A 24494-nucleotide genomic window follows, 5' to 3' on the forward strand; every position below is an offset into this window, starting at 1 on the left:
CGCATTTCAAAAACGTCAGAAAGGCTCGTCTGCCGTAATCCAAGTGCCCTGAAGCTGCGGCATGCAAAACTGACTTGAAAAGACAAAATTTACTCCACTTTTATAGCATCATTTCTCACCGCGGTTACTTGGCAACTTGTGCGAGACTCGAGAACATTCAGAGACGTTCATGTTCTCAAGTTCTCAAGGCACTTGGATTACAACGTACAAGCCTTTCTGATGTTTTATTACATTGTCAAAATGATTTTGGACGTGGGTTCCATGCACTTCAAGTGTATGGAAAAACCCGGCTAGCTGTTATCCTCCGATACCCCGAACGAGTTTTGTGGATTAAAAAACTACACTGGACTTCTTGTCGGCATGAGGGTCAGTAAGTACTGTCAAGGAAGTCTTGCTGTTTGTAAAAAATGCAGACAACCAAGGAAAAAAAAACTGAGGCACTCCGTCTTCAGGTAAAAATATATAAAGTAACTTTTATTTGAGCAAAGGTAACAAGACAGACATACGTGTATCGACCAAAGTCTTCTTCAGGGGTCCTTTTTCCTTGGTTGTCTGCATTTTTTACAAACAGCAAGACTTCCTTGGTTTTTTATTCAAGTACTGTTGGTATTTTCATTCTAAAGTGTCCATTTCCTTTAATGGCGTCCTCCTCAGCTGGGCTGTAACGTTAGCTAGCTCAGTGATGCTAGGTGAGCTAGCAGTTTCTGCGCGCTTCTTTCTTCACAGAGGTGCAGTTGGCAGGTGTAGTTCGGTAAAAAGAAAATAGTTCCTACATGAAACTGCTCGCAACAAGGTCTGTGGATTATCTTGAGTAACCAGGTCATGATTCCTGGAAAGAGACATTGATGTTGAGGTTTTCAAATGTGTGCTTTGAGCACCACAAGCTAAGTGCCATCTAGTTCCATTATGTCAGAGAGAAGGCAGACATCTCTACGGCTGATATCTCCAACACTCTGCAACTTACACCAAAACAATCTAGATGGATAAATACACTACAGGTAAGAGGAAGAATATGTGCTGTCCCTTTAATAAAAAAAATTGTTAACGCTTTATAGATCAAAAATAAGTTTATACTAAGAACAATTTTTAAGTTGCAATGATGCATACCCTCGTCCAGGACCATATTGTTCAATAAAGCATCAACAAATGATCCACTGTGGTTAATAAAAATACAGATACAACATATCAACGCCTTGCAAAGCCAAAACCGTGTTATAAAGTGGATCCTTACAAAAATGAAACTGAAATGAACTTCCAAATGTGCTAATTCAGTACAACGTGACCAGATACGGTTAACTTTCAAATCTGAATGTCATCGGTCAAATAAAACATGTATCGGGGTCACCGTACACACTGAGGCCTGCAGTGTGAGACTAGCCGCAGTCTCACAGTCCATTATTTCTCGAGCAAGCACACAAGTTCCCTTCAAAGGCTGGAACAGTCGGACTCTGAAGACCACAGGGGCTTTTGCATGAAAGAATAAGATTTCTCACATCACTGAAAATGATAATACACATTATCACTTACAGTCCACGCTTCTATCTGCAGCCCTGTCCACCGACTTGAAATCATAAATGACCGATTAAATGACTTATGTCTTTGGATTGTAAATTGCTCCTTTTAAACCTTAACCTTGCTGGAGATCACACTTGCTTTGATGAGGGCCTTTGATGTGCCTTTGGTTGCACGAGCACACACAACCTTGCGCCTGTATTCTGGCAGCCGAGCGTCACTAATTATCTTGCCAGCAGAAAGGTAAGGGAGGTGGGGACCTGAGTGTGTGTGTGTATGTGTGTGTGTGTGTGTGTGGTCTCAGTGCGACAGTAGCTTTTAATGAGCCCCACGCTTCTTATCAAGCTTGGCGCTCGACAAACGCTCTGATCCGCCCACATGGAGGACGGGGCTCCACTGATCGCGTCTGAAACCCCCCTCTCAAACCACCCCGCCTCCCCCCTGCACCCTCCTCACACCCCGATCACCCTCCTCGCTCCCTCCTCTTCCTCCCCTCCCTTCAGCCCTACTGTCAGAATGAAATATCCTTGAGAGAAACTGTGAATCAAAGGGCTTTTCATCCTTTCTCACAAAGAGAAAGAGAGATGGAGAGGGAGAACGATGGAGAGGAGAGATTCAACAGGACAAAAGAGGAAAGAGAGGGTCGAGATGGAGAGAGGGCAAGAGGTAGAGGGAGGAAGAGAAAAGAAAACCAGGATAAAGGACCCAACTTCTCCGAGCTGGAGGGCGCTCCAGAGGACACGTCCTAGATTAGCTTCCCCCCCTCTCCTCCCTTCATCCTTCCATCTCTCCATCCCCTCCTTCCTCCACGCGGCTTCAGATGGAGAACAGCGGCCCCGGGGCCCTGTTGGCGGGCGTCGGGGGGAGAAAGAGGGGAGACACCGGGCATTTAGACATCTGTCAGCCACTAATGAAAGAGTTCAATTTAGTGGAAAATCTCAAACAACCTTGTCTGACAGGCTGGCTGACAGGCTTTAACTCGCCGCGTGGTGTTGTTGCTGCGTGTGTGTGTGTCTCAGCGTGTGTTAGCGAGGAGGGTGGGTGTGTCTCCGAGTGGGTGAAAAGAGAAAAAATGTAATGTAATAAACTCAGACTGTGCAGGGGCATATGCTCGTGTGCACATAAAAGTGTGTGTGTGTGTACTGTAAGTGTGTGTTGAAGAGTCATGCAGGGGTGTGTGGATCAGTCCGTGCAGCAGGGGTCGGGTCTTATGGCTTTAAATCGCTCCAGGGGTACAGGGCATGTTTTTTGCCGATAGATGGGTTACAGTGGGGGTTGTGTGAGTGTGTGTGTGTGAAGAGAAGCGTATTTTAGACCTCACCAGTGCTATTAGAGCTGGAGAGATGAACACGCGGCTCTCCAGGCAACACACACACACACACACACACACACACACACACACACACACACATTGTCTCCACCCCCCCAGAACTTCATTAGCAGGTCATTAGAAGCAACTTCAGTGAAAGCTGTTGTTCTTTTGCTTCACTGGAACGACTCCATGTGTATGTCATACAGATGATTCATTATTTTTGTTTTTTACCGGAAAAAAAAAAAAAAAAAAAAAAAAAAACCTGCAAAATTATTCTCTTTCCTTTTACTTCTACAGATGAATCCACCTGCTGACGCATGTGTTGCGCGCTACAGCAACGTGATGTGAATGTGTCCGGATAAAAACAAGTGTTTGTCTGTGAATGCTGCGAGTTATAGTGAAGCTGATTTGTGTACTTGTGTTTGAATATACTCCTCCTTTTCATGATGAGTCTGACTTATCAGTGTCATCTCTGTTTGTCTTTGATGCTGCTCTGTTCTGTTCCTAGGGAGGTCTTTGCTGCTGCTCTCCGTGTAGGCGCATGGAAGGGCAGAGGTTTGCTCTCTCTCCGCCTTTGGCTTTCCATGTAGGCGCACGGAAGGGCAGAGGTTTGCTCTCTCCGCCTTTGGCTTTCCATGTAGGTGCACGGAAGGACAGAGGTTTGCTCTCTCTGCCTTTGGCTTTCCATGTAGGCACACGGAAGGGCAGAGATTTGCTCTCTCCGCCTTTGGCTTTCCATGTAGGCACACGGAAGGGCAGATGATTGCTCTCTCCGCCTTTGGCTTTCCATGTAGGTGCATGGAAGGACAGAGGTTTGCTCTCTCTGCCTTTGGCTTTCCATGTAGGTGCATGGAAGGACAGAGGTTTGCTCTCTCTGCCTTTGGCTTTCCATGTAGGCACACGGAAGGGCAGAGATTTGCTCTCTCCGCCTTTGGCTTTCCATGTAGGCACACGGAAGGGCAGATGATTGCTCTCTCCGCCTTTGGCTTTCCATGTAGGCACATGGAAGGGCATAGATTTGCTTTCTCTGCCTTTGGCTTTCCATGTAGGCACATGGAAGGGCATAGATTTGCTTTCTCTGCCTTTGGCTTTCCATGTAGGCACGTGGAAGGGCAGAGGTTTGCTCTCTCCACCTTTGGCTTTCAGCAAAGGCGCATGGAAGAGACTTTCTGCATAGGCCTAGGAAAGGCAAAGAGGTGCCAGAACAGAGCCATACCGCCAAATATAATACTGCAAATGGAAACAAAATGTTTTTGCCTGACTGAAATGGATCAATGACAGGCAGCAGTGGAGTTGTCTCAAGGATGAAAAACACTCGTCTGACACTGGATTTTAATAACAAAAAGCAAAAAAAAACCATATCACATATTTCAACTGACCTACACAGAATCAATGTGACAGTGACAGTTTATAATGATTAATCCCAATGTCATCGTATGAAATACAACATTTCCTCAAACTTTAAATTCTTTGGGGCCAGCAGAGATGCAGGGATTTTGGACGGAGCATGAGGTTTTCATCTAGGTGACAGAAATTAGCTCATGAAGCAGAGGTCTGTGGATGCTGCTTTTGCATTTCTCTTCACTGTTGAAATTTATTGCTGGAGCAGCTGATAACAGCTCAGCTCAGCAAGCCTGGGTTTTGGTGATTTGTAGGTTAAAAGACATGCGGGTATCTCCTAAAACTGGGCTATGTTTCAGACATCAAAAGAGCTTCATTGTCATGTGTGCAGAGAACAAGTTGCACTCTATAATAATATTCCGAGCTCGCTGTCCTTTCTGATGGCCATCCATAGAAATACTGCAGTGCCTGTTCAAAACGTGCTGACAGCTTGACCTCAAGTATTGCTGCTTGCAGATTTCTCAAAAACCTCTCATCTACACAGCTTCACACTCTACACTGCACTTACTTGAGTCCTGCTCAGTACACCTGCCGTGACATGGTTGTGTTTTCTTGCAATGCTAGAGCAGAGTCCTGACCCAGGTCAGGTACCCACCAGGCAACCCTCAACTGATTCGGGCATGGGTAAAAATGAACAGGCAGGAAGAGGATATAGACAGATGATAACTGCAGAATCACATATCTTATTGCCACTTTGCATTACATCAACACCAAGTACGAGCTGAAATGTAAGGGCAACACAGGGTGTTCAATCACGGTTCTGTGGTACAGGATTTGATTTGGACATATTGGAGGATGATGGATCGGTTCCAGTATTAATCTTTGCCGGTGTGGGCGGGTGCAGGTTTGCAAAACTGGACCCATGCAGGACTAAAAGGTAGCTATTGAAATGGTGAATGGTAAATGGACTGCACTTGTAGAGCACCTTTCTAGTCTTCTGACCACTCAAAGCGCTTGAACACTACATGTCACAGTCAACCATTCACACACTGGTGGCCGAGGCTACCGTACATGGTGCCACCTGCTACTCAGTAACCATTCACTTGCACTCACACACTGATGGAACAGCCATTCGGAGCAATTTGGGGTTCAGTATCTTGCCCAAGGATACTTTGACGTGCAGGCAGTGGTCTGGCATTTATTCGAGCACTACTGTCTTTCTGAAGCATCTATTCCTTGTAATGCCGTGAAAACTATTCTTAAGAACAGACATAACAGAGGAGGCGTCAATACAGTGCACGAAGTGTGACATGACAGAAAAGAAAACAAAACGGCAGTCAGCGCGGTCATGAGAAACAAAATAAAATACCTCGCTGGCTGCTTGTCATGAAAAAAGTTTCCCAGAGCTCTTTAAGACCTTTAATCGTCTTTCCGACTGTCTTTCCGACCACCCACGTCGGCCTCAGACTTGTACAACAAAAAGTCGAGCCTAGCAAGACATTCTCTCTCAACACCGCACTATACACTGTCCCACAATTCCACCGTAGCAGCAAACCTCAATCATCAACTCAATCACATGAAATTTACGTTTTAACCTTTTAACCGTATTTATGAAACTAAACAGTTAGCACTTATCCTCAGCTAAGGGAAAACTGAACCTTAAGGTCATGCTTAAGGAGAAAACTTAAAGTACTTTGTGCAACCAGCCCCTGTTGTGCAGAAGTGCACATTTTGATGATCTGCCTTCAATAAGATGGGAAGATGAACCTACCTCCAGCAACCAGTTAGCTTAGCTTAGCATAAAGACTGGAAACAACAGCTCATGAATTGACACATTAAATCTTGGTTGGACGGATGTATTTCTCTGCAAAAGTAGCTAAAAATGAAACCCTCTGACACACAACAGCCCTCCAGCGCTGGGTTACAAGTTAGCTGCCATGGCAGTAATGACAGTTTGTTTACTTTTGCCAGCTTCCCAAAATTCTTCTATAACCCACAGCTTTCCTGTGCATCACACGATGACATTGTTTACTGGAAACTACAGTGATCACATTGTCTTCTTACAGCAGGGGACACAAAAACTTCTGGGTGTGACGGGACCAATCGACTCCTTGTAAATAAATCCAGACAGACTTTGATGTAAATCTGTAAAAACTGCAAACAAGAAGTAAAGCAGCACCGCTTCCTGCTCTGACCTGCATATACGCTGTGGAAACATTACTTCATCACTGAAGTATGACAGACAGGTGTGGAGCTGACACGGATTTACACTCTCTGCATGCATTACATCACATATGCATACATTCGGTATACGTGCGCTGTCAGATCGCTGACACATCTTCAGCAGAGACGGCTGATGGAGGGAGATGTGAAGAGGACGGGAGCTGGCGGAGAACCAACACAAGCTGCTGCTGATTTTCTCCTCCTGTGTGTCATCCTGAACCTCAATCCTTCACTCTCGCAGTCGCCTCTCCGAGCGCCGTGCGGGGAGAGATTTATCACATTAACCACAGACCTCTTCACTTAATGCCCTCCTAAAAAAATGGCAGCCGCTCAACTGCTCCTGCCCTAAATCAACATGGCTGCCGGCTGGCGCTGCCAATACCGGTGCCCTTTTCTCCAATTTGGCCTCCGTCCAGCTTTCCACTCTGATTGCATCTCTCCGTGTTAAGGCCTTGGGTTTGGAGGGAGAGACAGAGCGAGGGAGGGGAAGAGCGCCAATACAAACATTGTTCTGCTGGCTTTTTACAAGCCAGGAGAGTGGGGGAGTTAATAAGCAGGTATTGGTTTTTAACTGCGGCCCGTTTATTGCTTTGCCCTCAAGCGTGCTGGAGTGCTCTACTCCACCTTTTTCCTGTCCATCTGCCCATCACTGTGCTCACCTCCCGTTCAATTTCTCTCTCTCTCTCCGTCAGCTCTGCCTTTTGTCTTGACTCGCCTCGTTCAGCAATTAATTCGCCATCCTCATCATCGTTTTTTTTTTTTCTCCCTGTCCCTCTGGCTGACTCCTTCCCTTCACCTTTTTCTGACCTTTTTATTTGAAACCGAGGTGGAGCCATGGATGGATTACTGAGCGGGGCTTCATCTAAAAAATGTTACTTGAAGAGATCTACTGACCAGGAAGAGACTCAAAATGACAACAGAAAGATGCAAACGAACTGCAAAGAGACACAGAATATCTACAAACAGAACTACAGAATAATCATAAAAGACAACATGACCCTAAAGAGACCAAACAAAGACACAAATATACTTCAGAGACACAAAAAACTCCCTTAAAGACACCAATTACCTCAAAGAGACAAGAAATTACTACAAAGAGACACACAACACCCAAAAGAGACACAAAATGACTACGAAAGGGGGCAAAACAACCACAGAGAAACACAAAATTACCAAAAAAAAGATGCAAAATTACCCCAAAGAGGCACAAAACAACTACAGACATACAGTATAATGACCAAAAAAGGACACAAATTAACTGAAAAAAGGGGCAAAACAACCACAAAGTGACACAAAATGATTATAAAGAGACACCAAATTACAAAGAAAACTCCCAAAATTACTTTAAAATGATCAAAAGACACAAAAAATTATGAAAAAGACACATAATTGCCACAGAAAGACACAAAATAACTACAAAAACGGCCAAAACAACCACAAAGATACACAAAATTACCTGAAAGAGACACAAAATGACTACACAGACAAACATATGACCAAAAAAAAAAAAGATATTAAATGACCTTTAAGACACACAAAATGACAGAGACAAAAAAACAACTCCAAAGACACAGATCACCTCAAAGAGACACCTAATGACTACAAAGACACAAAAAACAACAAAAAAAAGACATAAAATTACCCAAAAAGGAGCAAAATAACCAGAAAGAGACACAAAATTACCACGAAAAAACACAAAATTACTTCAAAGACACACAGAATGATGAAAAAAGACATAAAACGAGCACAAAAAGAAACAAAATTTTTTTCAAAAAGCAGCAAAACAACCAAAGAGAGACACAAAATTACCAAAAGAAGATAGAAAATATCCTCGCAGACACACAAAATGCCCAAAAAACACATAAAATGACCTCAAAGGGACACAAAACGACGACAATGACACACGACTAAAAGGGAGCCCATTGTCTCATAATTCACCCATGGGTGGCGCCAGTTTAAAAACCCTCTTAAAACATCATAAACAAGCCTCTTAATGATCCGTCATTATACCAATAATGATTCAGTGTGAGAGTCTACTGCACTTACTGGTCCTCCTCATGTCCCTGTATATTAAAACCATATCCGCGTGTCAATACTGGACGTTTATTAGAAATCGGATGTGGGCCAGTCAGTGTCATCCATCTCTGACGTGATGAATATGATGCAGGTTTAATTGCGTCAACAGCATTGTGCTGTTGATCAATGTTGTCCGGGCTTTCGATGGACGGTTTTAATTTTCCCTGCTCTCACAAGCTTTTCTGCACTGCCGAGAACAAAAATGAGTTTAGTGGAGACTAAAATCTCCAGTGCTTCCAGTCAAACATTTAATCTCACAGCCAGGACCTGCAATTTGTTCCTCTGTAGTTTCATTTTTTAAAATCATATTCCTCGATTTCAGCCACAACCTCAGGTCTTGCCTTTCACACCACGAACAGAGTGTTGGGGACTGGCTGAGAGGAAGACATGAAGATATTACACAGGGGTGGAAAACTGTTTTAAATTTAATTAATTAAACTGAATTTGTTGAAGGTTGACGAACCCTTGACTTTACTCCATCCTCCCCCTTCACTCCTGAAACCAAACTAATGCCCTTGCAAGCAGCTACAATCCAAATGTGTTTGTATCTGACTTCAAACAGCTCTGAACACAAGAAGCAGATAGAGATGCCGCAGGAGAGAGCAGCGAGCGAGGAGGAGGGATGACCAGACAGAACAGAGGGAGGGTGTTATGGTGTAGAAGAAGGCAATTTCATGTTCCTATAATCCTGAAACTGCTGCAGTATGTGTCCTCCCCAGGGCTGTTTCACACCTCCGACAAGGGATAAGTGACTAACTCTCACGGCACAGGAGAACGGACCAAATTTAACATACTTATTCCACGAGCAATTAACACGGTGACTCTGTGCAAAACAACAAGCTTGACTCCGAATCGGGAACCCGAGCACAAATCCCGCGTACGGCTCTCGTGGGATTCGCAGTATCCACCCCGTCCTGCCCAGGAGGGCTATCCGCTGATCCAACCGACAGAAGCCAGCGAGTGCAGGCGCTCAACTGATGAGATTCCAGTTAGCCGGCGCAGCCAAGAGGAGAGGCGGGGAAGCAGCCAATAGCCCCGGCAGAAGGGATCTGGGGGCCTCTAAATATCCACCCAAGGCTAAGAGAGTGGGAGCGTGAGCAAACTCGGGCCCACTTCCTCTATCGCTCTCCTGGGCCGCAGGAGGGAACCATACGGGAGAACAGAACAGACGGCGTGAAAGAAAGGCATCAACACACACCTTTGTAGTCAGGGTAACGCGCCAGTATCAAGATACGCAGGAACTAGATGCAAGCGAGCAAACACCTGCTTCATAAGTGCTTCTGATCTTTAGTAGTGCTGTAGAGCTGTGATTGAATCTGTAAATCTATAACACACTATGATTACATCATCACAATATGATTCCTCTGAAAATCAATAAATGCATTCAGTGCTTTTTTTGCTGCTATGGCTAACGTACCTTCTGGATTCTTCCTTTGGCTGAACTCATCAGCTGCACATCAAATTATCGGATATGCTGATTTTACCACTGTTGTACGCTTTCACCAAGCACTCAAGTTACAGTTACATCCGTGACTGTCCAGACTCATATGAAACCATGACAGCAGACAATGCTTCAAATATGGATGTTGCTGCAAAGACAGACGGCACCCAGCAGCATCGGACATCGACACAATCAGCACAGTTTCAAGATGTACACACAAGATTAGAGTCACCAGTTCAGCGTCTAACCAAATGTCTCCCATTCTGCTCCTGAGATATGATGTAGAATAATGGCCTGAAAAGTGTTTTGGCAGAACATTATGAGGTCACAGTGAAGCTGACCTTTGACCTTTTGGATTTAAAATGTCATCATTTTATTTTAGTAGACACTTATGTGAGATTTTGTCATAATTAGCGTATAAATTCCTGAGTTTTCCAGACTTTTGACCACCAAAATCTAATCAGTTCTGCCTTGAGTCCAAGTGGACGTTTGTGCCAAAATTTAAATTATTTCCCTCCAGGTGTTCTTGAGATAACACGTCCAAGAGGATGGGACAGATGGATGGACAGACAACCCAAAAACAGAATGACTTGGTGGATGGATCCAACAACATCTGACTTTCACCCTGGAGGCTGGTGTTTGCTTCAGGTAAGATTGTTAAGCCAAACCTTTTTTTTTTCTTAAACCCAACCATGTTTGTGTTGGCTGAAGGTAACCACATGCATTTGTTGTTTGTTGTTTCCTGTGAAAACAGAAGCGTATTTTAAAAGAAAACAATGCATGTAACAGGCTAAAGTTGACACAGTGTCCCAGGACGTCAACAACCAACACACTCAGGGTACCTTTCTCACGGAAAGTCCATGACCAAATGTCGATATGTGACGAGGTCGAGAGACAAGAGAGAATGTTTTGCCGTTAAAGTAAATGTCTTTGTGTTTTTCTATAAATGTCTAGTGGCTACTTGTCAGCAGTGTTACAAACTGCCGCCAACACGTGTGTGTCATATGTCTCTCACTGTCCCTGTCTGACACCGACGTCCACTGACAAAGTGGCGGTATTTGGCGACTTTGGTTGTTGCCCGCTGCCTCGAAAACTGACACGCCTGGTGTGAATCATACCGCCGTGAGAGTTGTCTCTGTGCGTCAATCTCTGACATCAAAGTCACAATGGCACAGTGGTAGAGGGTCATGGGAGGATGCGAATGAAGCAATATTACATCAATTGGCCAAAGGGGGGCGCTATAGCAACCGATTGAAATTGCAAACTTAGAATGGGCATATCTCATGCCCCGTATGTCGTAGAGACATGAAACTTTGCACAGAGATGCCTCTCCTCATGAGGAACACATTTGCCTCAAGAACCCATAACTTCCGCTTATATAGATTTTCCGCCATTTTGAATTTTTTGGAAAACACTTCAAATCTCTTCCTAGGAAGTTTGAGCGATCTGCATGAAACTGGGTGAACATAATCTAGGGACCAATATCTAAAGTTCCCTCTTGGCAAAAGTTGGAAAACTTACTAAAACTGAGCTTCTATAAGGCAATGAATATTGCGGAGGGCGTGGCTCATCACATAAAGGTGTATAACATCTCAAGGGTTTCACCCATCACCACGCAACTTTGTAGGCATATGACCACACATAATCTGAGGGGACCCCTCCATTATTGACCCCATCAAACAAAATGGGGGCGCTAGAGAGCTCATTTCTTATCTAGGCCTAACCGCCATATGGATTTTTACTAAACTTGGTAGATATGTAGAACAGGACGCCTCAAGGTGACTGGAGAAATTTAACTCTAATTGGCAACTGGGTGGCGCTATAACAACAGAAAAATGCTTCAAAATGGCTAAAATGCGACCGATCGCTGTGGCTCCCCCTGTGGACCAATGTTTTTACCTCTACTAATGTACAGTTTTAGCCCACTAACTATCCCACTACTGGCAATGGTACTACTGTACTTTCAATAAAGCAATCGTACTATCAAATTCACAAACACTCTGTCTGAATACATTGCTCTTCTTAATGGGTTCAGTTGACTATTTAATCTGCAATTTCCTATGACCTGTATCCCAAACACACACCATGTGAAACTGTACGTGGGCAACTGTGCACTCAATGGGTATGGACTAGTTTAACAATATTTTTAAAATCAAAAATTCTAGGCGTTAACAAATGTATTGAACATGTCTGTTAGATGTGAGAGACACACACACTATGATAAGGAAAAGCAAACATTAACAATGGCCCTGTTCTATTCAAGTGTCCCTGTAAACCATGACAGTGAGACAGTGAGCCTGCAGGCACAATGACAAGCCCCTGAATCTGAAGCAGCTAAATGGAATTCAGCCATTCATTCTAAATAATGTTCTCAGTGAGAAAAAGCCAACACAATGCAAACAAAACTCCATAGCCGACTCTCTCTTCACTTATCATCTCCTTTGTTTGCGCTGACAGTCAGTTGCTCACCTGCTCACACTTCGAGTCACTTGGTCACTCGCACGCTTGCAAATGCACTGTGTCAGCAGTGCAACACACACACACACACACCAGTGTCCTCACACACACGGAGACACACACAGGTCGGGGCGGGGCCGCCTCAGGGTGCTGCTGTAAGTGTGTGATTAGAGGAGAAAGTAGGCAGAGGAGAAACCAGGACACACACTCACCCCTGTTAAGGTCTTTATGTTATGCAGTGCATTCTGGGCTTCAAGGGCAGCTTTCCTTGTGTAAAACGTGACAAAACAGCAGCCTGGGGAGAGAAAGAAGCAGAGAGAGGGGGGATGAGCATAAGGAGCAACAAAGAGCATTTTCTCTATTCATCTGCTTGGCATCACCTGTCGACACTGGCAGACGCTGAGTGAATGCTAAGGACCAAACATCCGAGCATAGAGGGAAAGAATGCTTTTGGATTTGTTTCAGCGCTGATGACTTGAGCCTCGAGGAAGTGAGCGCGCACATAGCGACGCACACACACACACACACACACACACACACACAAAGACAAAGGTGGTGAAGAGAGACGCTGCCTCTTCATTAATCCTTGAGTAATCTGCGAACAGTTGCTTTACTCACTCATTCACTAAAGAATTTATTCACTGCTCACGTTCCCTCACTCATTCACTCACCACTTCACACCCACGAGGGTTATCCAGTCTGTCACTAAATCAAAGACCAGCTTCTGAGTAACTCCCACTGATTTAGTGCTTTGCAGTTGAAAAGACATCTGGACGTTCAGGTTCAAACCCGACAACACTGGCTGAAGAGTGAGACGTCTCGGCAACATAAGAGCAGTGTTTCAACAGCTTTTTAAATGACTGTGTTTCAGTGTGTGGTCGAGCTGTGAGCACCTGCTCCACACTGAACCAACCTAAGCGCCAGAATAAACGTTTCTGCAAACCACGGATACGTTACATTTGTTGTTATGGAGCAGAAACTTGGGAACTTTACATTTTAACAACACTGTGGGTACTGTGTGGTTTTATCTCGGCACATAAACCTCTCGGTTATGGTGAGGAAAACATCATGTTTTGGCTAGAAATACCTGGTTTTGGTGATGCAATCTCAGCAGGAAAGGCAGCAATGTCTTATTAAAAACAGATTTTCACGGCACTGTCACAGCGGGAAATGTCTGGTTGTCTGAAATGCATGGTGATGCCTCAGTAAAATACAGCCGCTTTTCGTGGCCATCTCCTGACAGGACATGCAGTGATGTCTCTGTGAAAAACAACCATTTTTGTGGCACTTTTCTGGCAGGAAACGCAACGATGTCCCAGAAGGGAAACACTTGCCTCAATGGCATTACGCTGGCAGGAAAGCAGCAATGTTTAGGTAAAGATTTATGGCACTATCTTGGCAGGAAATGGGACAATGTCTTGGTTAAAAACATTCGCTTTAAGGGACTATCCTGACAGGAAATTTAGTGATGTCTCACAAAAAAACTACTGCACTCCGTGGCAGTAACCCGGCAGAAAATGTGGCAATGTCTCAGTAAAAAACAACTGCTTTTTGTGGCACTATCTCGCCAGGAAATGCAGCAATGCCTCTGCAAAAACAACCATTTTTATGACACTATTTTGGCAGGAAATGCAATGACATCTTAGTAAAAACAAACCAAAAACAGCTCTCGGTGGCACTATCCTGGAAGAAAATGAGGTGTTATCTTGGTCAAAAAATACCACTTTTTGTGGTACTATCTTGGCAGGAAATGGGACAATGTCTCAATAAAAAAACAATAAATAAAATAAAATAAAAGTCTTTCGACTGCACTATATTGGCAGGAAACACAGCAATTTCTCAGTAAAAACTGCACTTTTTGTGGCACTACCCTAACAGGAAATGGGTCTTGGTAAAAAGCATTTGCTTTTCATGGCACTATCCCAACAGGAAACGGAGCAATGTCTTGGTAAAAAATTACCACTTTTCATGGCTCAGTCTCAGCAAAAACTACTCTTTGTGGCACCGTTTCGGCTGGAAACACAGCAACAGGTTGCTAAAAACACCCATGTTTAATGGCTAAAAAGTTGCTTGCAATAACTTGTCGGTGAAGATTCTCAGTCATCCAGGTCATGGTAATCGTAAGTGCTATATCGCAGGCAACTGGACTTGCTTGCGTTTCTTGAAGAAGCATCCAAGAAGCTTCTTCAGTTCTACTTCGTACCAGTCATTTAGAACTGAAGAAGCTTCTTGGATGAGAGGCGAAATGTCTTCAAGAAACGCAAGGAAGTCCAGTTGCCTACGATATAGCATTTACGAGACTCCGCAGGCATCTCGCCTAGGAGTCACGCCATCCACCTCCCCAGGACAAAGTCAGCTCATATAGTATGAGGAAATCTTGAAATGATACATATGAGAAAAGTAAAGTATCTGTGGTTTGCAGAAACGTGCAATGCCAACATTTTCTCCTGGAGACAGCTGTTGAAATCATCTTTTAAACGTTTTATTGCTGCTGAAACAACAGTTACAGATGGCGTTACCCCAGAAATTAAATCCTGGCTACATGTCCATTTCTTTAGTGCTTTAAAAATGTCTGTTGTGCTCATTGACGGCTTTTCCCCTGATTGGTTAGAGCAAAAAAAACTCTGCTTTTAAAACATAAAATGAGTTACATGAACATCATGTGAGAAAATGAACTGGTAATTCACTCTGATTATCAGGCTACTGAAAAACTATTTTTCCCTCCAAATTTAGCCCCGGATTAACCTCGCCCTGCACCAAGTTGCTTACTCACACAATCACCCAGTCACACACACAGTACTGTACGTGCACTCAGATGCACGGACATACACAAACACAGAGAAGAAAGTAGAAAGGGAAGGACGGAGAGAGCATTTTTTGCCTCTTCGTTAATCTGTGTGTAATCCCTGCAGAGTGGGGCTGAATCACCGCAGTTGTGGGTCATTCTCAGTCAGCACGCAAACCTGCACAGTCAGGCGAAAACCAGCAGGAGGATATTTAGGCCAGACACAGAGGTGGGACTCTTTTATTCTCCTCATATACACAGCAGCTGCTATTTCATTACTGTCAAACACAGGAGAAGTCACAGTACGGACTCATGACACTTTTGACATTATTACCGTACAGCCACAGGGAAATCTAAAAACAAGACTGAAGAGGAGGGACGGATAGAGACTCTGTGAGCCAGCCATGAAATATGGAGGGTGCACTGTTGAATTAGTCAACCAGAGGAACAAACAGGAGGCCCTGAGATTCGTGATGCATCATCAGGAGCAATGGAAACCTGTGTTTTAAGTGATGGCGTGACCTTAAGCGCAGCATCGATCTTGGACTGTACAGCTGCTTGTTTGCTCCCTCAAGTTGTCATTCTGCAGAGGCCCAACATGTTACCACAAAGAGCCCATTTACACCTGGTACTAACATGTGTTTGAGTGATCCAGACACATCTCTGTTCACCCCTGGGCCTCTCATGCATCTCCAGCTGACCACTTGTGTTCAGATTTCGTCACTGCCTCATGCAAGTTATTACGTCGTCCACACAGTCAGCGGAGTTCAACCCGTCTCCTTCCGTGGGGCAAAGTGAGGGATGGTCACACAACACGTCATCCATCTCGACATAAAGTGGGCAAGATATAGAGCTTTTAGCGCACTGGCACCAACACCACCGCTACGTCCTGGACTGACGACGTAGTCCTTATAGGAGACGCATTGGTGTTTACCCTGCAAGAGATATGTGGTCAAAGGTGTCCCACACCACCTCGGAAAGTGGTTTGAGAGATTGGATCACACTGCATCTTTTTAACGCTGGAGAGGAAGAGACCTCTGTGGATAATTTGGCTCCTGGTAGAAACCATGGACACTGAAGGGAATCAATCTGCAGACTCGCTGCCTGACGCCACTAAATCCCCCTAAATGTTACACACTGCTCATTTAAACTTTGCTGTGGGTGGAAGAAGGCGGTCTGGAACACCAGCAGGAGCAGGGTTAAGAAAATGTCTTGACCATTTACAGGTTGAAGGAAAAACAGGCAACTACAAAACCACAGGCATCGTCTCGGCTTAGCATCTGAGTTTATCTTGCATTGAACACATTCAGTCCTTGTTAACTTGGTTAATACACATTATCCACAGGTGAGCCTGTGCAGCTTTCAGCCTCCAGTTGCTCCAGGTGCACATGTTTGGACCTTCTGCCTCCAGCTTTGCTCATCTGTTCATTTTGTTTTGTATTTATTTGTCCAGAAACGAGCTGAGAGCACCATTGTTTACATCTGCTTTGTTGTCCTCTCCGTTGTGTTCATGGCACAAATCAACCCAGTGTGAACGAGACGGACTGGTGGTGGCTTTGTTGCCCGTATCGCAGACATCGGCCCTGATGACACTTGCCCTGCAGTGCATCTTAGTGAAATCCAACAGTGAGCATCTGGAGCAGATTTGGCATCCGAATCCCAGAGTCCCTTTGATGGGGCTGGGAGCGTAATGGATCTGAGTTCCTGCGGTGTCCTCTGGGTGCCACGGCTGTTGAATAGTTGGCCCTTAGCCTAGCGCCAGCAACGTGATTTGGTGTTGTGATTCAGATGCTGCAGTGCCTGCCTGTGTGTTAGCTTTGATAACTCCCAGCTTAGTGTTTTCTTCTACGACCCCCAGCGTGAAAGGCGGCGCAGGGTGTCACTTCACTAAACCCTGAGCCCCCCACTTCCACTATCAGTGTTAATTTACCACAGAGAGTTTCACACCAGCCTCTACTAGTTAAAGGCGTGGAGATAAGAGGGGAAATTAGTCACGACTGACAGAATATCACCGGGTAAAAAAAAAAATTATACAATTTATTCCATGTAGGTCACCAAACTGTCTTTAACACATAAAACTCAGTTTTAATGTGATGGCTTCCAAACACTGAGGAGCTCCATCATCATGACGAAAACTGGAATCTCTGAGGGTGCTTTCACACCTGCCCTGTTTGGTCCAGTTCAATCGAACTCAAGTTCGTTTGCCCCCTAAGTGCGGTTCCTTTGGGCAGGTGTGAACACAGCAATCACACTCAGGTGCGCACCAGAACAACCAGACCGAGCATCTCTACTTCCTGTTTAACAATCAGCTGACACGTCTCGTCATATCCTGCCTGCACTCCATCTAAGAAGGTTTCCATACATAACAAGAGTCATGCTGCCGTGGCTGAACGGAGCACAGCTAATAAAAACCGTAAAATTGCAAGTTGTTCCGCCGTAACAGCCCGAACCATGACTGGGTGGGGAGTGAGGAAAGTGTCAATCAAACACAGTCTCTAGATTTACTCTCAGTTCTCTTTTCTGTGCCTCCTTGTCTCCTCTTTCCTCTGTCTGCCTGCCTTTCGACCCTGATATCAATCTCAGTGTGCCACCTTGAAGGAAGTCTTAGTTCCAAAAATGCATTTGAGGATAGAAGAGCTATGAGCTAGGATGTATCATATGCACAAGTCATTTCGGCAGTCATAGCACACAACCACGTTATTACAACTTTTACTGAAAGATCTGCACCTCTTCCACTCTGCGTTAGCTTAAAACCACGTGTGGACATCATTAATAAAAGTTCGATTTCTCACCTGAAGAGCTATTACTCATCAGGCAATATCTTTTTGGCCATTGTCTTTATAATGACAGGATTTTGGGTCGTTTAGCTCAGGATGTTTATCCACCTTAATGAGTCTCTCCTCATCCATTCTTGATAGCACACGAGACAAAGTGGGCGAGGAGTCGAGCTGCCATAGGAGCAGAGAAAAAGAGCTGCTGCAGGAGGCTGTATGTACAAACAAGAGAGCTTGTGGCGGAAAAGTGAATTTAATTTCGGTGGTGGCGAGGCTAGTGGCGTAAATTGAAGTGGGGTGGCTTGTCCAGGGGCGCCGATGTGTGTCTAGCCGCCAGTGTGGGGTTGTACATTGAAAATAACAGGGGTGCATTTTTTGACACGTGCCGTTCGCAGCCAGTGTGTTTTGGCCTAAAGATCCTTCTCTTTTAACAAGAAACAAATCAGTATCGCCAAACACACCAGACTCCATTTAAAAATACACTCATTTTAGCGTGTATAGAGGCAGCATATTTTCACATCTAACTGGGTGAATTAAGGGTTAATTTCAACCAAACCAGAGTTGGTGATTGTTGGAACATTGGAAAGATGAACTAAGCTGGTTTTTGTGAGTTTTATTTTGCTTCTGCCGACTTTGAATGAAGTGTGTTTAATGATGATAAAATAACTGTTTATTTAAATGAAGTCCGGTGTGTTTGAAGATGGTGATTTCTGGGCTGTTTCTTGTTAAAGGGAAATTTTGGTTTATTTCAACCCGTCTATCATCCTAAATTTGTTTCAAGTGACTAGTGACATAAAAATAATAGTTAGCATGTTAGCCGTTAGCCTAGATACAGCCGGGGCACATAGTAGTGTCAGACCTGTTAAAACGTAAGTGAACGGGCAACCTTCAAGTGCAAAGTTAGTCCACTAAACAAGCTTTTTTTCCACAAAGACCGCCTCATATCGTTAGGATAAATGTCAGAGAACATATAGAAAACCACATGTAAACGTGTTGTCTTACCTTACCGGTGTGCTGCCATGCTGCCATGCTAACTATTATTTTTATGTCACTAGTCACTTGAAACAAATTTAGGACAACAGGAGACAGGTTGAAATAAACCGAAATTTCCCTTTAAACAAAAAGGTCTATCACTGTAGGGATCCTTTCCATAATGTTGTCAGACACTTAGAATAACAATCTGAGCCTGTCAGTGGCAAAAACAAACACTTTTAGAGGACTTAAAGTGACGGTGCACAATTGCCCTCAGTGGTTACACTGCAGCCTGTTTCGGTGTTGCTCAATACTGGACCAGTTTCAGAAACTGTTGTTCTGATGAGTCACAAAACATGGGAAAATAGGGTCCAGGTTGAAAATACTAAAGTCACCCTTCAAAACAGATGTGGTGAAAAACATTTCAGACTGGCCCTTTAAGTAAATTATCAACTGAACGTCCATGCAAACAAAATCCTCATCCTCGATGAGGCGTGTGTATCTTAGCTGGCGTTGTGATTCCCATGTGAGGCCAGTTAACTGTGCTCACTATACCTCCTGCACGCTTGCTGCAGAGTGAAAGCTATTTGTATACAAGAGGGAGCTCTTCGTCTCAGTATTGTACATTATAATTCCATTATAATTCCAATTGCACCTGTGTTCAAGCTTTGGCCCCTTGTGTGCCATTAGCAATTCCAATAGCACTGTATGAGCCTTAGCTGCTAGCCGCGCGCAGTGAATTATGATTCCACTGGCATTTTGTGGCATATCTGTACATGGGAGGGTTAGCTTTTGGTGTTAGCATTAGCAATTCTGACAGTGTATAATGTGCAGAGGAAGGTTGGCTGTTAGCGCTGCGTTAGCCGCTGTGTGTTGTGATTCCCATGGTGTAGCCGGGCCCGGGAGCCATGCGGCGTGTGACGGATCGTCCCAGGTGGTGGGCTGTCAAGACGAGGATCAAAGAGCAGAGGAGTGGACCTCACACACACACGCACACACACACACACACATTTACGCACACAGACACGTTCCCTGCAGTGTTCCAGTTCCACCTGTTTAAGAGTCAGCACACTCGCGGCTCACACACACAAAGCCGCGGAAAGCCAATAAGAGCGCGCATATTATTTTAAGCGCATGTCAGCATGTGGGCTTTTTATTTACAGAGAATCGTACCTGCACGACAACCTTGAACAAGTGTGGGGAGGAAAAAAAGCTGCGGCAGACTAGCATGAATAAGCTCTTCCCATCAATTTGTGTGCATGTGTCTCTTTTCTCGCAGCACAAACATTTACCTGAAGGCCGAGAGGGCTCTGAGCAGGGAGACACACTCTGCTTGTGCTGTTGAGGAGGGACACTCAAAAACACACACGGCAGACGCACGCACACAAACAGGGAGTGAAGGGGAGGAAATCTATTAGACGCTGGTGTGTGTGTGTGTGTGTGTGTGTGTGTGTGTGTGTAACAGAAAGGGTGTAAGAGTGAGACAGACAGAGAGGACGTGGGAAAGGAGAGCAGAGTGTTTGCGAGACACAGAAAGAGGGAGAAGAAGAAGAAGAGGGGTTGTGAGTGGAATAGAGAGCAGAGGAGGGAGATGCCTGTTCATAAATGCTTCATGGCTGCTGAAGGGGGCCTTTGACTGAGCGAAGACCCACGGCACCGCGCCTCTGTCAACACATCTACCCCCTCCAACAACAGGTCAACCCCCGGCTTCAAGACTCGAGACAGTGGGGCTGCAGAGGGGCGGAGGGGGGCTGAACCGACGTGTTGAGGAGGTGCGTCCAGTCGAGATTCCCTTTTTATTTAAAAGCAGGTTTCGGTCACGTTCACGTTGTTCGGATCGGGGTGGGGGGCGCCTCAGAGGTGGCAACCTGTGCTGCAGTTTTACTTTCTTTTCTACATTTAATTATCAAACATCTTTCTTTGTAATTTTCTATTTTAAGACAGAACATCCGAGTCTCCCCCGCCGGAGAACAGGTGGACGGGTCATCTTCGCTAAAGCAGCAACTAATCTACTTAAAAGACTTTCATTAGCCGGGGTTTCGGCGCAGAGTGTCCCCGTCTGTTTCAGAGACTTTCTCTTCTTTTCAGACAAATTATTAATTGGATTCTTGTGCTTTTTATTAGGCCTATCAGCCTTGTTGTCGGACTTCTGCATCAACAGTAAAACTCAGATATCAGCTTTGACATCTGGAGGCCACAGGTGTGAGCTCAAGATCAAACTCAATGACCTCTGGAGTCTGACAAGAAAACTGGTACTGACAGTTTCGGAAACAACTTTGACAAAGAGTGCTTACTTGAAATTATGCAGGTTGAAGCTGTGGATGGATGCAGGAGTCAAATCAACTCCTAGCTTACACTTTTTTAAAAGTTCAAGTGAATTAAAGGTTGTAGAACTGACTAGTGCAGTGTGGACTTTAGGAGGAGAGGCCACCTGAATCAGGGACTAAAGCTGGACAGAAAGCTGCTCTTGATTGGTCAGAATTTCCATGTGGGAAAAATCCAGGAAGTAAAGCAAACATTGAAGAAGAGTACACTTGCAAGATAAATGTGACACTTTCTAATGTCACAATGGAGGGACAACTACGCAGGTTGATTTTAGCGCTGCTCATCGTGGACTATATTGCTGTCATTGTTCATTTTAGTCAAACCATACAGTTTGAAAACGAGGCGCGGCTCCAACTAGAAAACAATGTTTTGATGCATTGGATCTGGTTCCAAAAAACCAAGATGGTGACGGCCAAAATGCCGAGCTCAAGGCTACAAAATGGGAGTCTACAAACAAATGGGTGATGTCATAATAGCTATGTCCACTATTTATACAGTCTTTGATTTTAACATGGGGGTCTGTGGGGACTGAATCGCTTTTGGAGCCAGCCTCTAGTGGCCATTAGGGGAACTGCAGTTTTTGGCTTCATTTTTCAGCCTGGAAGTAGCAGCTTCTTGCACATGTCTACAATTTTTGAAAAGAGCCCCCAAAATTATTTATTTGAATAATATTTGGAGTTCGGAAGTCGTCTGAAAAAATAATGTTTTGTGTCATATTTTGTCTGCTTGCCTTTTCTGTAAATCATCTCACAACCACCAAAATTCATTTTGTGAATCCAAACCTTCACGTCTGGAACTGCTGCTCTGTTTAATACTGAATGCTTGGGGTTGAATCAGCACAGACTGAGGAAGGTGGGGCGGAGGCAGAGGAGGGTGAGAGGAGTAATGGCCTGCAGTCCAGCACAACCGTAGTATGGTTTATTAAAAGGGGAAAAAAAAGAGCTGAGTGTGTGTGTGTGTGTGTATGTGTGTGTGTGTGTGGGGGGGAGAGTATCAGAACGCTTCACCCTTAGCCCTTCCACCTGAGGCTGGCTGCCTCTCTCACTGTGACTCCCTCTTTCTCCCTCCGTCACTCCGGTTCCTTTTCCTTCCCCTCCACACTCCCTCTGACCCCTGGGGTTCCACTCAAATGCTGACCCACATTAACTACACTCTGCTGCAATTACTGCTCGCACAGGCCTCTGGGTGGCATGGGATACGTATACTCCACCTCCCTCTATTTCTTGCGCCCCCCCTCCCCTCTCACTGTTCCCTCCACGCTCTCTGCACAGCTGTAAAAATGCCCCTTAATGTGTATAATTTATGTGTGTCAAAGAGCCGCTGAGTGACAGCAGGGATGGGGGGCAAAAAAATGACAGAGAACACATTTTGAATTTGACAGCGCAATAAAGAACAGATTGTCAGATGGAAAAATAGGGAGAGGATGAGTGGATGGCTTCAAACAATGTCGCATCTCTGACGGGCATTTGGCTGATGTTCTAATCCTGTCAGCGCAGGAACCGGTCCAGCTCGCAGCACTTCGCAAATCTATACAATCCACTGGTTACTTTGGTGGAAAAGCACCAATGTCACCCCCTCCCCTCCAAATCCCCGCTCCCCTCCCTCGCCGCAAAGACAACAAGAGCACTTTCCGGAAATCAAAGCCTCTTTCTGGCCGACCTCGAAGTGCTCGGCGAGGAAAAAAAAAAAAAATCCAGCTCTGCAACTTTGCACATAACCAAGCTCTCTGTCGCTGAGGCATGCAAAAGTGTAAACATAGAGAGGGGGAGAAAAAAGACACAGAGACGAGCTGAGAATCCACACACACACAATCTCCCATTAAAATCCACCTGCAGCTGCTCTCTAATTGGGCCTGGGTAGCCGGCTAAAAAAGCTAACGCCTAGTTAAGGCGATATAATTGGCCGCTCTGCTTTAGGAAAGAATGAAATAAATCAGCGCTCCGTCTCAGGTCGGCCCCGTCTCAACTGAATCCATTAGAGCAGATAATTGTCTTGGACGGCAGAGCGTTTGCTCAGCGTTGCCACAGCTGAGTGAGAGGAAACAGTTGGCTCGCAGTTTCAAAGCGGATGTCTGCCATTGGACGGGTGTGGGTCCCTGGACGCGGCATCATAGCGGCCGAGGCGGGGAGATTTTCATCTGAGCAGTGATCGAAAATCAAATGCTGTAATCTGCCCGCATGCGTTTATCTCCAGGCCTTTTCCCCACAAATCATTGGATTTTTGTTTCTCTTTAGCAATCACGATGACATTTCAGGTTGGAGGTGATTTAAAAATGATGTAAAATGTGTTTCAGCCGTCCAGCCCGGTGCTGACGGTGCTTTTTGTTTTCAAGGTGATTTCTCTAAAGGAGCAAACTGTTGCGAGGCGAGCAGCATCTGAAGAGGAAATCTTCAGCTTTCTTTGGTGCTAAATACTCGTGGCTGTGATGTGGCTCCCGCTCGTCCAGAGATCAGCTGTCAATCACGGCGTGTGGGCGGCAGTGTGTTGTCTCTGTTCTCACATTCGAAGGTTTTGATTTTTCTACAGGTGGCCCTTTTGTCTTTGTCTCTTCAGCCATGATGTTTTGGCTGTAGATTGACTCATTTCAGTGCTTCAGTAATCAGCAACAGAACATAGAAAACATTTATTTATTAAGATAAAATGTCATAAATGTTGGTTTTGGCAAGGGCTGACAGATTTGAGGAAAATATCTAACTGTAACTTGCAATTATTTTTCATAAAAATTAAACCACTACAGGCTTCTGTATGTAAGCAACAACCCTCATTCAGCCACCTAAAAAAATCAATATCAGTTTAAGCTACTATTATATTGAGAGTATTTATCTTGTCAGACAGCTGGCTTCATTAACAGCTTCAGCTCCCCATCTATGTTCCCGTCAAAACCACCAAACCCCATTAACAAAAACAGTAATTTTAGCTTGCTGAACTCAGGAGCTGCAGGTCTACTACTGCCTCAATCTGTTAGTTAGTTTGTGTTACTGCGTGACTTTGGTGAATCTGAACTAACCCATTTGAGTGCCGAAGTCGCACAATAATGCAAAAAAATTGACTGATCAAGGCAGAGGTACATCAGCACCTCCTGTGTTCAGCAAGCTAAAAGTACTGTTTTTCTCAATGGAGTCTGGCTTTGAAGAGAGCGATATAACAGCTTCATTTTCCAGCTGGAAATCACTGAAGTGGGTGGAGTGTGTCGTATCAACTGTAATCCATACTGATCAAAACTCATCAGTTACTATGTCAGTGGACCTAAATGTCAAAATCTGATGCACTAGCTAC

At 44.8% G+C, this 24494-nt stretch overlaps 1 protein-coding gene across 37 annotated transcripts in view; it reads right to left on the reverse strand.

Moving 5' to 3' along the window:
* The window catches only part of celf2 (cugbp, Elav-like family member 2), a 318322-nt gene that overhangs the window by 87964 nt on the left and 205864 nt on the right, over nt 1-24494 (reverse strand). For all 37 annotated transcript variants that reach the window (XM_078164979.1, XM_078164975.1, XM_078164977.1 and 34 more), the window contains one exon: nt 12575-12657. In XM_078164979.1, the coding sequence (XP_078021105.1) occupies nt 12575-12657 (83 nt within the window). The remainder of the gene's footprint in view (nt 1-12574; nt 12658-24494) is intronic.

Source organism: Epinephelus lanceolatus, chromosome 23, assembly GCF_041903045.1.
Source record: "Epinephelus lanceolatus isolate andai-2023 chromosome 23, ASM4190304v1, whole genome shotgun sequence".
NCBI lineage: Eukaryota > Metazoa > Chordata > Actinopteri > Perciformes > Serranidae > Epinephelus > Epinephelus lanceolatus.